Source organism: Xiphophorus maculatus, chromosome 8 (assembly GCF_002775205.1).
Source record: "Xiphophorus maculatus strain JP 163 A chromosome 8, X_maculatus-5.0-male, whole genome shotgun sequence".
Classification (NCBI taxonomy): Eukaryota; Metazoa; Chordata; class Actinopteri; order Cyprinodontiformes; family Poeciliidae; genus Xiphophorus; species Xiphophorus maculatus.
This window is the reverse complement of record NC_036450.1, coordinates 10,677,971-10,694,298: the sequence shown is the minus strand read 5'-3', so window position 1 is coordinate 10,694,298 and position 16,328 is coordinate 10,677,971. Positions and strand designations below refer to the sequence as shown.

Genomic DNA, 16,328 nt, shown 5'->3' with positions numbered 1-16,328 from the left:
ATTATGTTAAAACAAGTATTTGTTTAGAGTGAAGTAAAACCTGTATGTGTGTATAGAGATGACCCAGCCTCTCTTATCCGCTTGTAGATTTGTGAGAGAACCTGTAATATCCAGCTTTGAGTGAAAGTGATGATGCATTTTTCATGTTTTTAAAAGGCACACCGTCTATGTGTCATTTTGTTATATATTTTTTTAAAGATTCTTGTGCGTCTTTTATGTCATCAGGGGGTACTTGTATGAAAGATTTTTTTTTTTGTGAAAGAGACATTTTCTCTTTTGAATAAACAGAATATCAATATTTGGTTTCTTTGTTTTTCCTTAGACACACAAACGCTTTTACATACGTATTTTGCTGTAACACCATCCGTTTAACTATCAAGACATTTATTTACAATACACAGAAATTTAGACATTAACTTCTGGAAGTAGGTGTTGGTGATCTTTGGCGAAAAAAAACTAGACTAGAGAGTGAAAGCTGATCCACCTCAGCGAGAACGAACTCTGGTGAAGTTGATGCAGCGGCCCTAAAAGACAACAGAAAGGTGAATAGTGTTGCTTAAAATGACCAAGAATAAGTCTTAAAAAGCACAATTGTAATAGATAATTTATCTCTTATGCATGTTTCTTGTTAAGTCAAACTTTGTAATCACAAGTCAACATATAAAGATGATCCACAATTCTAAATGGGGACCTACACATCATTCGATTGGTTTATTTGAATGTGGTTGTGGAAGCAACTTGACAACTTTAAAACCTAAATTAGGCTTTCAAATAAAGTCATGATACATATTTGCTAAATTATTTATCTTTTCTATTTTATGATTTAGTTAAATATATTATCTGGTTCCATTAATATCTCAAATTTAGGTAGAACTCCACCAAATCCTCCCCCCCCCAAAAAAACAAGTAATTACCCAAACACTACAAACAAACAACCAATTCCAACCATCAAATACATTTTCAGGTAATGAGCAAATCTAACAGTGTTTTGGAATTTGACATGGATAATATCAAAAAACAGGTTTAAGAGTGGAATAAATTTGTCTGAAACTGATAAATTAATCTTAAATAAAAACATCTAGTCATGTCTGGTTGTTCATCTGAGGTTGTAATTAATTTAACGCCTTGATATTTTAATTCCAATGGACAAACTGCTTTTATAATCATCAGCACTAAAAACCAACGACAAAAAACTAATCCTATTACACTAGAGTGTTTGTGTGAGCTCTTTTTTGATGACAATACATGCAAGCGTTCACTGCTAATTACAGTAAGCTAAGTGTATGCAGAAAGCTGCTATTTATCTGTCTGGGTGATAATAGCTAAGATTAACTCTAAATACGATTTATCAAATTAAATATGTTTATTTATTTTAAAAGAAAATCTATATGTGAAAACCTATTCTGAAAATATTTCTGCTCTTCTAAAAAATCTAAAAATAATAATCTATAATTTATAATGATCAGATTCATTTGTATTTGGTGTAGTAGTGGAGTATTGAGGCTGCTCCTTGCCTTGTCCTGAGGTGTTGGCCTCATGATTGCCACTCTGTCGTACTGCCTTCTCAGTAATGCCATCAGTGCATCAATACGCCCCTGAAGAGGACATCAACATGTAACTTTTTATGAAGAAAATTTGCATTAAATTGCCTAAATATTATTTATTTTAGAGACCGTATGGATAAGTTGGATCGTATCTCACCTTGATGGGAGTGTACCATTTGGTTTGGGTCGGGGAGTTGTGAACAGGCGGAGGTCTTGGCGGGGGCCGAGGAATGATGGGTTCCTCCACTTCCTCTGGCATGGTGACTGTGGCATTTTTGGCTTTTTCCAGTCGCGACCCTTCATCTGTGGATCCCTTCTGGCCCCATCTCACCTACAGGAAGTGGGCGCACACAGACTTTACGAAAATAAATTCTGAAAAGATTTTACCGGCTTATACTCTAAAATTTTCACCTCCATGCGTCTGATTCCTCCAGGACCTCTGCCTCCGTAGTACGAAGCATCTACTGTAGGCCACTTGTGTTTGGGCAGAGGATCCTCTTCTGGTTCCTGAGTGAAAAAACATCAAAATATACTTTACAATAAAATTAGGGAGTAAAGAAATATACACAAGTTTATGCCTCCAAAATCCTTTTTTTTAAATATAATATGATTTAGTAAAAGCCTATTGACACTAACTTGCTACTGTGACATGTTAGTCAGGCTAGAACTTAATCTCCACCATGTATGACCATGTATGGTGTGGAGGCTGCAGCGCCTCCGACTGGAAGAACGTGAGGAGAGTGGTGCGGACAGCAGAAAGGATCATCGGGGCCCCCCTTCCCTCCATTCAGGACATTTCATCCCAGCGCTGCGTGTCCCGAGGCCGAAACATCATCAGTGACCCCTCACACCCCCACCATGGACTGTTCTCCCTGCTGCCCTCTGGAAAGAGGTTCCGCAGCGTCCGGTGCAGGTCCACCAGGTTCCGAAACAGCTTTTTCCCACTTGCCATCAGACTGCTGAACTCTTAACTGGACTGCACTTAAAATCTGGTCTCCACTTTATACCTTGCACATGTACAGAGCTAAGTAACTTCCTTTTTACTGTAAGTCCTGCACTTTATATTCTATATTTATATTCATATTTTATACTGTATTTTATTTTATTCTGGAGTAACCTCACAACATTGAAAGCTCAAAACACTGTCCTGAGCCGTATGCAACAAAATTTCGTTCTGTATACACCCTGTGCATGCAAAATGACAATAAAGTCAGTCTAAGTCTAAGTCTAAGTATGACAGAAATATAAGGAATTCAGTTTTCTCACTCCAGCTCAACAAATGAACCCTGCCAAAGCGTTTCTCTGTCAGCCTCCCAAGCTCCACCGACGCTCCTTCTGCGTTCACCCAAAATTAGATCTTCTCTCAATCACCTCTGCCAAGATAGCAGCGTGAGGTATACTGCCCAAAAACATGGGGGTTCTTCAGAAAAGACTTTTTCACTTACAAAAACAGGAGGCGGTGGAGGAGGACGAGAAGGAGGAGGGTCCCTGATGACCTGTGTGAAAACAATATCAAACATTTTAAACAGTGGTTTAAAAAAAAAAAAGAGAGAATTTCAAATGTCAACCTTCGGCATCCTTGTTACATGTAGTTATAAAATACTCTTTATGAAAACAAACCAAAAGTAGTAATAATGGAAAAAACACCTGGTTAATGGTAAGTACCAATATTTCCATTTGTACTTGGTAATCAGAATTTATGGGCTTCAAATCAAATAAATCAACTGGAATAATCCAGCCTACTTTTAGTTATATGGGAGACTGGATTTCTAAGATTTAGATTTTTTTTTTTTTTTTTTAGTTTTTTATACTAATTGCATTAACTGCCTGAGACTGCTTAAAAATGCTAAGTTATATATATTTAGCAATGTAATATTATTTGTATATTATGTAATCATAGGCACACTTGTGTTTTTGTGTGCGCTCCACATTAGTCAGTGAGACCCTAAATCCAATATGACTTCTGTAAAGCACAGAAACGTCTGTTTACCTTGTTTATATTTGCATGTCAGAAGTTTTATCTCAGTCACAAATATGTAAAACCTTTAAACTGAATTAGAAATAGATAGAAACTTAGGTCGGCCACCTTTGTGTTCTTCTTTGGATGAATTTGGAATCTATGACCAAAAGCCTGATAAACAAAAGAATATGGAAATAAATGAAATGAAAACTTACCACAGTGCAGCAGAGAGGCCAGAACCACCAGAATAAACCAAGAGCCAGTAACAGCAACAAAGCCAGCAGCAACCACAGCACCCAGACGCCATCTGACTGCAGCAAACAAGGCACAAAATGTGTGATCCCCACTAACTGTGCAAATATGTTCATATATATATAAAACATAAAATAAAAACAGCAGTGCTGCCTACATCCTCTCTCAGATTTTCTCCTACACCAACAGAAAGGTTGTTTTATTTAGCACAACAGAGTTCAAATTGATACCCACGCATGAGGTGGCATATATGGCGATGGGAGCGGAGATGTACGACTGTCCATTGTTCAGGCTAATCAGCACTTCAACTGATCTGTAATCAACAAACAGAGGCATTGAAAAACTCCTCGGAAAGAGAAGAAGACACGTTATTCCAACAGCATCTCCCAGGAAAACATTTGTTGTTAGGAAATAAACTACTGAGTCCTAAATGAGAAGACAAAAGTATCGACGTATCCAAACATCAAATTAGGTTAAACTTGGAGATAATGAAGGACTAGAGGAGGGGAAAAAAACAAAAAACTTTTCTTTTAATTAAGCTTGGACTAGATTTTCTTATTCACTGCTGTAGATTATGCAGAAATTCGGATGATCTGATCTGAGAAAACCCAAAGATTTCTGCAGTCTGTAGAGACTTTTTCCCGAATGGGAGAAATGACAGTGTTCTATTTGAGGTCCATATGGTCAAATCGGCTTTGGCTCATTAAATCCCAGAGATATCCAGGCCAAACTTACTTTGGTTTATCCAAAACCTGGAGACAGCTTTATGCAAACTCTGTGCTGGTTTCTCTTAAAACACTCAGAAGTGTTTCATAAAAAAAAAATAAAAAATTGTAAAAGTCATAATTAAGGATTCCAAGGAACATATGAGTAACAAAACAGCCAATGTAAAAAAAATAAATAAAAAAAAACCTAACTACTTCTACAATAAGCAGGTGAAGATGCAACCCCCCGCCCCCAATAAAACTAAGTGAAGCCTTATATTGCAGTTGCAAAAGTTGACACTGAAAACTAGAAAACACTAATATTTAATTTAACAAAGTGGGGGGAAATATTGAAAACGTTGAAACAGATGCCATAGTTATTGCCGTCTATTTTTATGCTATTTCTATGTACTCTGTATTTAATTTTCTAAAAAGTCAATTAGAGTGAAAAATTATTTCCTCTTTCACTTCGTTCATGCCACACAGATTTTGTTCAATTCATTCATACAAGGCAGATGTGTGTTGATCTACATAAGGCAGGAAATGGCTACAAGGTAATACTTAATCAACCTGATAATATATCCAGCAATTATTGAAAAGTATAAAATTATGGACACATGACAAACCTGAATGACCTGACTTTTTTTTTAAAGAACAAAACTAGTTTACTGCAGCTTTACTGTGCAATTATACTCTGAAAAAAGGTTTAATATTTTACTGTCACAATCTAAACAATCTTTGACGTAAAGCAATTGTTTTTATGTACAGCCCATTAATAGTCGAGCTATTAATGAGCTCAACTATTACATACAGTAACTATTAGATTACATACAGCTCCAACTTACATACAGTAAGTCTGTATTTGTTTGCAGACTTACTGTCCAACCTCATGCAGACGAGGAGCTGGACACAGCAGATAGCCGTCTTGGACAACTGTCGGCTTTTCATCTGAGAGGAAAAACACAGAAACAGAATAAATCCAAAATAAGGGGAACGTTGTATAAAGCTGGAGATTTTGTACACTAATGACATGCGGTGTTTGTTGTTTTGACATTTAACTTTAGAGGTAAAATCATTTTAAAAACATAAGCATCTTTGTTAGATTTTCTGTTTAAGTTAATTTTTATACAAACCACAGGGAAGTTGGGAGTTAAGTAAACACTTTCCCTACTTGCTAACAGCAGCTCAACAGGAATCCCATGCTGTGTGTGCTCGTCCTCTCAGTGACACTGACCTCAGCACAGCTCATGCCATCGATCTGCTAATAGACTAATGGGCAGAGAGCGTCTCTTCCCTCCCTGTGCTCAGCCTCATAATGTCTCCTCTGTTCTCTCGCCACAACTGATAAAAGGCAGCTACTGTTTGTTTCTCACTGCCATGGCTCCCGATTTTCCATTGCAGCTCAGATATCTGCACACTGTTCCAAGTGGCACTTGATAGTTTTTCCCAGAGAGCAATATGGCGCCTTGTCGATGTTCCATGAAGAATTGGTGCAAACAGATTCCTTCGGGTGGTTTACAGCAGTAGCAACAAGTAACAGTTTTTAATTGCAGTTGAAAACCATGAACAGTGTGGAGGTTCCTCCATCGTTTCCCCAGTGTTAGTATTTATTTCAATGTTTTCACACAATATATTTATAATTTCACTCTTTTTGTGTTTATTGCATTAGGTTGTTTACTATTATGGGTGCACACGTTTAGTAAACTCCTTTTGTTTATTTGAATTATTAACTATTTTGTTTTGCTGAGTTTGAAGGACTGGCTGAGTGAGAGGACTGGTTGAAAAGCAAACCAGGAAGTGGAACAAACCACCAGGCTGCTGGAAACCGGGGACTTGATGTTAAAGGACCTGCCTCTCTCTCTATTAATAGCATAAGTCCTTAAACAATTTTGGTGTTAGGTTGTTTTGTTTTTATAGTTGTTTTGTAGTAAAAATGTGTTGGTTTGAATTACTTCTTTATGTTTATGCATTGTTTGTCCTTGTCTCATTTCCCACCCCTCTTCGTTTGTGTAGGTTAGCCTTTGTGTATAAATTCTCCTGTATGTTCATTGTGTGAGGTCAGTTTTTGGTTTATTATCCTGAGTTAGGTATGCCTTAGTTGATTTCTTTTGGGCCCATTTTGTTATATTTTTGAGATTTGCTGTTGAAAGGCTTTTGTTAAGACTTTTGGAAAAATAAATAGAAAATATTTTTTCATATATGCCTTTGTCCTTGTGCCTTACTGGTCGAACCGTAACAAACAGGTATGAGATGTCATGAGTGTGTTATTTACAGTAAGTCACTTGATTGGCAGTGAGAGAGCAGAGAAGGTTGTCGATCCTCTTGGTTCCACTAAATCCGGTCCCCTTTAAAACTACGTCGAAAGACTCTGGAAGATAATAAAACGGGAATGACAAGAACAAGTGACTTTTTAATACAGTATCCTCCACAACAAGACTTTAAATAGTGTATGTCAGCTTTTATTATCAAAATGTCAAGTCTGCCTAATCTTGAATTTTAGTAAATTCATTTAGTGGAGGGAACAAAATCTAAAACTAAGTGAAATTCGTGTAGCAGGTCCACAGCATCACAGATTCTCTACCGTACTTTTCCACATTTACATCCTTTTTTTTTGGACCAGAAGCAGCTTCAGTGTTTGAAGAAGTCAACCGAAGCACCAGTTCCAGTTAAAGTCCCAATAAAATTTAAAAAACTCTATATTCTTTTTAAACTGCATAGCCAAAAACATTTGGTCAGATTCATATTTTGTCTTATTAGGCAGAAAAAAAGAGAGTAGCACAAAAGACAAAAAATACATAAAATAATAAAAAAGAACATAAAAAAGAACCACAAAGTCTTTGCTTATTTTCAACCTCAAAGGTTTATAGCCAAATTGACAAGCTATAAATGTGAAATACAGAATAGCTCCAAATGATCTGATCTGCTGAGAATATAATAACATTTTTTTCATTAATTTATATTTAATTAATAGGGCCTGATGCAACATATGCCACCATCAGATGGCAGCTCAAGCTTCATTTGATACTTTCACACAATGCCAAATAAAACGGACTTGACTACAGAATCACTGGCAATAATAAATGCTTTTTCAGCCATCTGGACATTTCTTCAACCTGCCATTCTTCCACTTTTAACACACTTTAATCTTCACAGTCATAGTTATTTTAGGAATTTCTGGCAGATCTTCGATTTCTGAGGCGGATGGAGAGAAAAACATCAAAGCAGATCAAAACAATGAGCACTTCTAGCTTATCCAAAATATTCTAAACTGAATTAAAGTCTGTAAAGGCTTGTCGGCTTAAAACAAGCCGACAACATCAAATTTCTGTCATTCTGAAAAAAATCCCTGAAGTTGTCATCTGAAACGTACTTATTCAGAGCAAGATAGGACCCCCCCAATGTTTATCTGTAGGTGGAGTTTTCCTCTTCCTCATGGCATCATTTAGTTATACATAAACAAAACGTTCTCATGTTTCTACAGAGCCCCACTTTGGTTCCCCCTGTCTGTAGAAGATTTTCATAGAGAAACTGAGGAAAACTAAAAGTCATAAGAAAATATCAGAAGATGTATGACGTTATGATTTGGGGGTGGGACCAAATGTGAGTAATAGACAATTAAAAAATTCAAATTTTTCTAAGAACAAATATGAAAATTAAAAAAAACAAATGTTGCAACTTGAACTAGTTCTTTTCCACCTTACAATGTCAAAAGAAAGTATTCACACCGCCTTTCGCTCTTTCTACATTTTGTAACAGGGTTGTTGTAAAACTGATTTGACAAAAGTTTTTTTGAACTAAAATCTGGCCATGATAAACAGTCTTAAAATATTTTTATACAATTTTAAAAAATGTAAATATATTAGGATTATACATACATAAATATTCAAACCCTTTTCTATTTCAGTCACAACTGAGCTCAGGCACTTCCACTGATTACCCTTGACATACTGCAACATGATCGGAGTCCTCCTGCGGTAAATTCAGCTGACTGAGTATAATTTATAATTGAGAAAGCCATTTTCTATAAAGTCTCTGTAGACATCTAAAACTGGATCGTGCCAATACACAAATCTGGGCGAGGAAGAAAGGAATCAGTCAAAGATGACCATCAACCATAATGTTTATTAGGTGGAGATCTGATGTTTCCCCTGTAGATCTGAAACCCATCCAGAAGGTTTCCCCTTGCTAATGCATTCCAACAATCAGGCCTATAATTTATCTTCCAACACGATAATGAACCAAAACACACAGGCAAGATAACGGAAGGAGAAGCATCAGGAGCAGACTGTGAACGTTTTTGGGTGTCACAGTCAGAGTTTAAATCAAACATATCTGGACAGATAAGAGTAGAAAACAACCCAAACAAGTGCCAACCTCGTAACGACACACCCAAGAAGACTTGAGCACGTGATGACGTCTCAAAGGTACTTCAGTAAAATATTAAGCCAAGTAGAGGAGAAACGAATGTACCTGCAATGCTAACATGAGTAAATCAACTCTCATGTTTGGCCTGTGGTCAGGAAACGACATCTTCAGATGTTCAGTGACCTGCAGCTTTTGGAATGACACTCCATGGCCAAAAACAAAGAACAGTGAAACATTTTGATTACACAAGTTCGTCTTAGCAACACATTACCAAGTCGAACAACAAAACACACCAGCAAGCTAGCCTCACCCTATCCAACTTCAGCAACAGTTTTGGGGACATTATGTGGATGAGAAAGGTTTTCTCCAAAGGTTTGTTTTATTGTTTAGGTCTGGAATCACTTATGACCAAAACATCTTAAAATGTTGTCACTTTCTTCCCAAATGAATCATTTAGAAATTTAAGACACTCCCAGGCTAAATCATCCAGTAAAAAAATGTATAAACATATCCAGAGATGTATAAAGACCTGTCGCATTAAGCAATTAACTAATTAATCACATGCTAAATTAATATGAGCTCAATAATTTCCATTCTCGTGATTAATATTTTTTAAAGGGAAATTTTGTTTACACAGACATCATTATCCATTTTATTTCTGGTTTCTGTTGAATGTGGTTTTTATTTCCGTTTTATTTATTGTTTTTGGTTGCGTTTTATTTTGGTTATTTCAATTTCAATGGTTCTTTACAACGTTAAAGTTTATTGGTTTTAGACATGGTGAACTTGAATTATTGTGCCATTATAAACACACTACTCGGAAATGGTCTTAAAACAGCAATGAATTTGTTATCATGACAGAAATATAAATAGCAAAAACAAAAAGGTTACTCCTCATACTGACACAGTCATTAACAATTATTTGACTTTTTGGGACAACCTTACAGATAAAACAAAGTCCTCAAAACCAACCTACCATTCACACAGACGCTGGACGGCTCTATTGTGAACACGTCACTGCATGACTGTCTCAGGACCTGCGAAGCACAAAGACGATACCAGACAAGACTAACGTGCGTTTGCACCAATTTGTGCAGATTTTCCGGATCGAATTTTACAACACAAACTTACCGTGTTGACAATGTCTTTGAGGGCATGAAATCCAGAAAGAACCGGAAACACTTGTTCTGTGCCGTCTGCTATCTCAGCAAGCTGTGACCAAAGTAGAAAATGTTTACAATTCAAGTTTATTTGTATAGCACACTTAAGAAACGAGGCACTTAAAAGTGCTTTATATCATACACTGGCTGAACTACAGGGAGCCAGTGTAAGGGTTAGAGTTATGTGCTCTATCTTCCTGGTTTTAGTGAGAATGCCAGCAGCAGCGTTCAGGACTGAGAAGACACTGTTGCAGTAATCAATACGACTAAAGATAAATGAAGTGTTTGAGTATTTTTGGCTCTTGCTGAGACATTGGTCTTTTAATCTTGGAGTTGTTCTTTATGTGATAGAAGGAAGACTTTGTAATTGTCTTCATGTGACTCTGAATATTCAGGTCGAGCACTACACCCAGATTTTTGTTTTGATCACTAGTTTGTAGTTGTAGTTTTGACTGGATCAGTTCTGTTTCTGTCCATGAACAATGTTGTCCCAAGCTTCAATATCTAACACATAAGATTTTGATAATTGATGTGATCTGTCAACATAAAACAGAGCAAAACAGTGAAGTGAAAGAAAAATTGGTGTTCGAGTAATTTTTTTTTTTTTTTTTTACAAATAAAAATCTGAAAAGTGCAACTTATATTTATAATTAGCTCTGTGTACTTTGATCCCCATAAGCAACATCAGTTGCATTCACAAATTACATCGTTAACAACCAACCCAAGACTTGAATAGTTTAATCCAAGCCACGAAGCCCATGGTAACCCTGGAAGAGCTGCAGAGATGCACAGCAGAGGACTGAGTATCTACTAGTCATGCACTTAACAAATCGAGCCTTTATGGAGACTTGACAAGCATAAAGTCATTGCAAGAAAAAAGACATAAAAAGCCCAGTTTTCAATTTGCCACAAGCCATTTAGGGGACATAAATATGTGGAGGAAAGTGCTCTGGTTTAAATGGGTGGTGGAAAGCCCACACAGCACCATGGAAACCAAATAGCCATCAATGATTATGCCATGGTGACGCCTTTCTAAATCAGAGAGGAAAGGTAGTCAGATTATCATAGAGTTGAAGGGAGCCAAGTGGATGGTATTTTTGAAGAAAAAAGAACCTGCTGAAAGTTGACTGTCGGGATTTTTAAGTCCAAAGGGAATGAAAACATTTGGAGGGACTTTGAAGTGAAGCTCTGCAAGTTCATCCAGATGCCTTTCAGGGAGGTCTTTGCCCTGTGATGATGCGATGCTCTTTGCTTCAGCAACATTTAAGGAGGGCAAGTCTTGTCCTAGGAGATGAAAGCTCCGGACAGCTGTCTGCAGCCTTTTGCTAATGATAGCAAAGCAGGAAGTTTCTCTGGCATTATATCATTAGAGAATGATGTAATTACTTCCTCTGTAGGCCAGTGAGAGCTGTGGGTCTGAAACTGGGCAGAAGATCGTTTGCACTGAAGACTTCAAGGGACATTTAGGGAGAGGAGCATCTTAGCATCATATTTCATATTATTTTTCACACAGATTGATAGCACCATTGATGCTGACACAACTCAAAGATGCACAACAAGATGCAATAATGCAGTATATCATTTCTCCAATGTAATTACAGAGTTTTCCTTTGCCTTCCAAATCTCATTAGGAGTAATGAGGCACTGCAGACTGTGGAAAAGACCACATGTCACACCATAGTGATTCTCAATCACTGTGGGGTTTTAATGTATGTGGCTTCATTTCCCTGATGGTTCTTACAGTCAACAAAGGATATTTCTGTTTGTCCTGCTCAGACATGAGGACGCATTCTTAAAACTGCACATTGGCTTCTCTCAGATGAGTCAAAATCTCATATAACAGGATCTCCAAACACCTGCCAGCTGCTTACTTTTCATATCCCGGAAAGGTTTGGTTGACCTCAGACTAAACAACAGTGTCAAAGAAGGTTACTGGGACAGAAACAACAGGCTTTTCTTTGAGTCCTTACAGTCTAACATAACATAGAATTACCCAGACCGAAAGGCAAATAAAAAGTCAATATTTGAACAAGCTGCTTCTCTCTCACGGTTCTAGATGGCTTCATGTGAGTGAATAGTAAAAGAAGAGAGGTACCTCCTACCTGTTTGTGATCAAAGCCCATAACCCCGACACAGTACACTCTGGCTCCAAATCCTCTGGCTTTGTCAGCCTGGGAATCACAACACAGGAAAGGAAATTCTGCTTCAAACAACACTGACCCACAGTTTACAAGATCAGAGCAGATGAAAGTTGCTAAAAAAAAAAGGTAACTAGGGCAAAGTAATTCAAATTAAACCCTCAGTTCAGGCAGAAGTCAGCACTGATAAAAGCCTTAAAAATAAACCTGTTTTGGTCAAATTAGATGAAGTTATTTTCCAGCTATGTTCTTCATTGGTTTATACATAAATATAGTCCAGTTGGGAAAAAATGAAGTGGGGATTATTTCAAACCTTCCCCACACCCACATCCTCTACTATTAGATTTATTTTTAGCAGCTTGTGTTTCTGTATGCACGTGTGTGCGTGTGTGTGTGTGTGTGTGTGTGTGTGTGTGTGTTTTACCTCCTTCACACTCATTTCATACAGGTAGATGTCCAGCTTGCCATCAGTCAGAACAATGATGATACTGGATGACAGTGAAGTTTGGGTCTTCATCTGTTCTGACACCTGACAGGTGAAATATTCCATTCATTTATCTGAATCATTACTAACCAGGTGCAACAACGAGTTCTAAAGATTACTAAATGATTTCTAACTTTTGGTAATCATCAGTCAGTGCAACAGGTAGTTTCTCTTTGCAACGTAAAAATAATTGAACAACATTCATTCTGACCAATATTCAGGTCAGTAAGAGAGTACCAGCATGTCAGAACAATTCTTATGAAGAGTGATTTCTGGGGATCAAGAGTTCCAGTATAAGTACAAGTTAATTTTGTCTTACGCCACTTTGCCACAGTCTGGAAGAAGAGCTAACCTGTCACCTTTAAGTGAATGACAAAATGTTAGGGTGTTCAGGAACAACCCAGGAACCACCAAAACTCAAAACATCAATTGGTAAATTTGACCAGTATGTAACCAAAATGAAAATATCACTTCTTTACCTTGTAAATCCTATCCTAATTTTGCCTTGACAATGGTTAGCTCATTTGATCAACTAAAATCCCCTTTCAATCACCACAAGGCATTATTAGAGGTCTTTATGTGGATGTCTTCTCACTTTTCAAAAAAAAAAATCAAGTTGTTCAGATGTCAGGCAATATTACCTGGTTTCCAAAAACTGTCATGAGTTAAAAGCTGAGAACTGAGAACCAAACAAGAAGCCCTTGCTCCAAAATGAACACTTTGAAGCTCAGACTTGTCATGTATGATCTGAAGAAATGTTTTTATAGTCTGTAAACACAAAAACTGAGCAGTTCAGCCATAAAAATAAGAAATATGATCAGGAGAGTCTAGGCTTTCAAAACTAGGAACACTGGACTAACTCTGCACAAGCCAAGTCTTTGTCACAGAAGTAAATGGAACAGTGTTTTTTTTTTACTTCCTCCTGTTTCTTTAACTTAGCTCAATAGAAACCATGAACATCCTTGGATATACTTGTATAGGTCAATAAACCAAATCACATATCCAAACCCTTTTGATAATAGAGATAGTGGACCCAACTATATCAAGTTTTTGGAATTGCCTGGCCAAATCCCAAACTCAACCCTACTGTGGACTGTGCTCAAATGCCAGATCTGTTTCAGGAAAACAATTATTTTAAACGAACTCCACTACTTCTGCCATCAAGAGGTGGTCAAATATCCAGACAGAATTATCGCAGAAGCTTATTAAGGGCTATAAAAAGTGGATGGTTGAGGTGCATTGTTGAGGTTATATGACCAAACAAAATAGTTTTATGAGATTATGATTAAGGATTGTGGCTCAGCTCACCGCTTTTAAGCCTTCGTGCATGTATGTTTCACCAGAAGGTTTGATTTGTTTCAGCTCATTTAGACCCTCCTCTATTTTAGACCTGTTGGAGCAAATCACAAAACAACATGGGTTTGAGAAAAATGTACATTTCTGTGCATTATTTTTAGTTAAAAAATAAAAGATGAATTGTAAAACAAAGCAAAAAAAGAGGTGAAAACCTACCTGTCTCCTGTTACAGGGAGTATTACAAATGCACTGGATGAAAAAACGATGTAGGAGACCCTCATCCTGGGGCTGAAGCACATCACGTCACCAAGTATTATTAAACATTGAATGTGTTTAATGTTTCCCGAAAACCTGAGCTAAAAATTAACTACCACTCTTTCTGCAGCTTTTGGTTTTTAATATCTTTTAAGTGGCTGCAGAGGTCAGAACGAGATTTAACATCTGTTGCATGCTAAGGTCCAGTTTTACCCACCCTGTTATTACAACTAAAGATACCACACACCATTACCCAGAGGAGTTTTGGAGCAGTTGTTGGCTTTGTGTGACGTCTGCAACCTCAAATAGCCATGCCTTACTTCCCTTCCCTCTTTTGTTGGACTGTATTTAAAGACTAGCCACTACTTAAATAGTTCTGGTTTGCTCCGTGTTAATGTCTGTTTCTGAATGCGTGACTCGTAAAAGTTTGTTGTTTTGAATCTGCAGGAGAAGGATATTTGTTTCTCCCTTGAGAGTAAAAAGAGGAGGAATAATGTGTAAAACCTTTATTTGGATTACCTGACAAACCTGCTGGTGAGTTGCTCCACGAAGCCATAGATCTCGTTCCAGTGTTTAGAAACGCTGCCCGACCTGTAAAAGCAAAACAAAACAAAAAAACACTTTAAACGTTGAAGATTGTGTAACAAACCTGAATTTATTTTGGATTTTATGTGACAGATCAACAGCTGGCCACAAGTCATTTTGGGTACACACAGTTGGTGTTTTGTCCATGCAAAATGGTACGAGTGTAAGAAAATGATCTTTGCACAAAACGTTGAAAACACAATATGGTTTGATGGAAGTAAATCTTGACAGAAACCCTGCCAATGGAAGAACAAAAGATTGAGACTGGGGTGGAAGTTCACCTTCCTTCAGGACAAAAACCCTGACAACAATTTATGAGTTAGAATGGCCCAGTCAAAGTTCAACTGAAAATGTGATGCAAGATTTCACATGAGCAGAAAACTGTTTACTAACTCTCTCCATCCAATCTTACTAAGGTTGAGCTGGTTTGCAAATATTATAGTCTCTGGAAGTGCAAAACTGGTGGAGATATACCTTTAAACAGAGTTTGCCTCATGGGGGCTGAACACAAATTTAGTTTTTTATTTGCAATTTTAAAATATGAGTTTCCTTTCACTTTACAAGTAGGACTACAATATAAAATTCAAATAAAACACTTTGGGGTTTGTGGTTTTAATGAAACAAGTTACTTTGTAAGCCAACATATATTTCTAAAATACTTTGTAGAGACCCATAAACTGACAGAAAACGCAGGTTTTAACAGTAAAAACTAAACTAGGAGAATTAAGAGCAGCTGTGATTCTATGATGCCTGCATATGTCAGAGATTAGAGCAGCAGCTACGTTTTATTTGTAAAGTAACTAAAAATATACATATATTGCAAAAATATTAAGACATCATGAAAAATAATATATACTGAAAATGAATAAACTAAGTCCGGGTCAGGGATGTTTAATATAAGACGAGTGTTTTGCATTTGGCGGGACAAGGGAAGACAAACACAGCCATACATGGACAAAACTGAGATAAAGGCAGTCTCTCCTGTAGAAACTACTATTTCAATTAACAGCACACATAACTCACCTGTCCAAAACAAAATAAATATCAAACGCTCCATCGCAGGACGCGTCTTCCTCAGGGAGCGTTGAACTCGTGGAGTAAACGCGCAGAACCAGCAGCAGGATTTGGCACCGCGTCCAGATCCGATCCATGGTCCATGCGTTACATATCAGCACCCGGTTAATTCAAGGGAGGATTGAAGAAATGAGCCACTACTGTTAGTATGGGTTCTGGCCGGCTGCTCACATGTTGAGTCGGTGCTGTTTTGACTTTGCATGTGTGCGCAGCAGCGACGTCAGTAAGGAAAGCAGCAGAGAGGGGCAGGGCGCGCGCAGCTGTAGGCACCACCGTCAAATCTCTCACGATGAAAACAAAGAACTTCCTGCCGACTTCCTGTCAGGATTAAAGAACCTCACTATTATGCTGACCAACTCAGGTTTTTATTTAAGGAAATAAAATAAAAAATCACCAATAAACTCGTGTTTAAAACATAAAAGATAACCAACACATTTGTTGAGTCTTATTTAAGTTGTTACTTCGTTGAAAGAAAAAAGTTAATTATGCGAATAGTTTTGGAATAAGTATA

The 16,328-nt window shown here is 37.3% G+C and overlaps 1 protein-coding gene across 1 annotated transcript; it reads right to left on the bottom strand.

The window, feature by feature from the left end:
• Positions 1-51: 51 nt before the first annotated feature.
• Positions 52-16,096, bottom strand: LOC102224328 (anthrax toxin receptor 2-like). Its single transcript, XM_005803963.3, has 17 exons — positions 15,767-16,096; positions 14,678-14,749; positions 14,120-14,191; positions 13,916-13,997; positions 12,548-12,652; positions 12,088-12,156; positions 9,957-10,037; positions 9,802-9,862; positions 6,733-6,828; positions 5,339-5,408; positions 3,991-4,069; positions 3,720-3,815; positions 2,990-3,040; positions 1,956-2,051; positions 1,702-1,875; positions 1,515-1,595; positions 52-524 (listed from the first exon to the last, which is right to left on the bottom strand). The coding sequence occupies exons 1-17, from the start codon at positions 15,892-15,894 to the stop codon at positions 486-488; spliced, it is 1,452 nt and encodes a 483-aa protein (XP_005804020.1). The 5' UTR covers positions 15,895-16,096; the 3' UTR covers positions 52-485.
• Between the last annotated feature and the right edge of the window lie 232 nt (positions 16,097-16,328).

Coding starts and splice junctions, on each gene's coding strand:
- LOC102224328 (XM_005803963.3), bottom strand. CDS start 15,894: ATGGATCGGATCTGGACGCGGTGCCAAATCCTGCTGCTGGTTCTGCGC. Junction 10,038..12,087: donor TGGGCTTTGATCACAAACAG/GTAGGAGGTACC, acceptor CTTTGGTCACAG/CTTGCTGAGATAGCAGACGG. Junction 3,041..3,719: donor GGCCTCTCTGCTGCACTGTG/GTAAGTTTTCAT, acceptor GTTTTCACACAG/GTCATCAGGGACCCTCCTCC.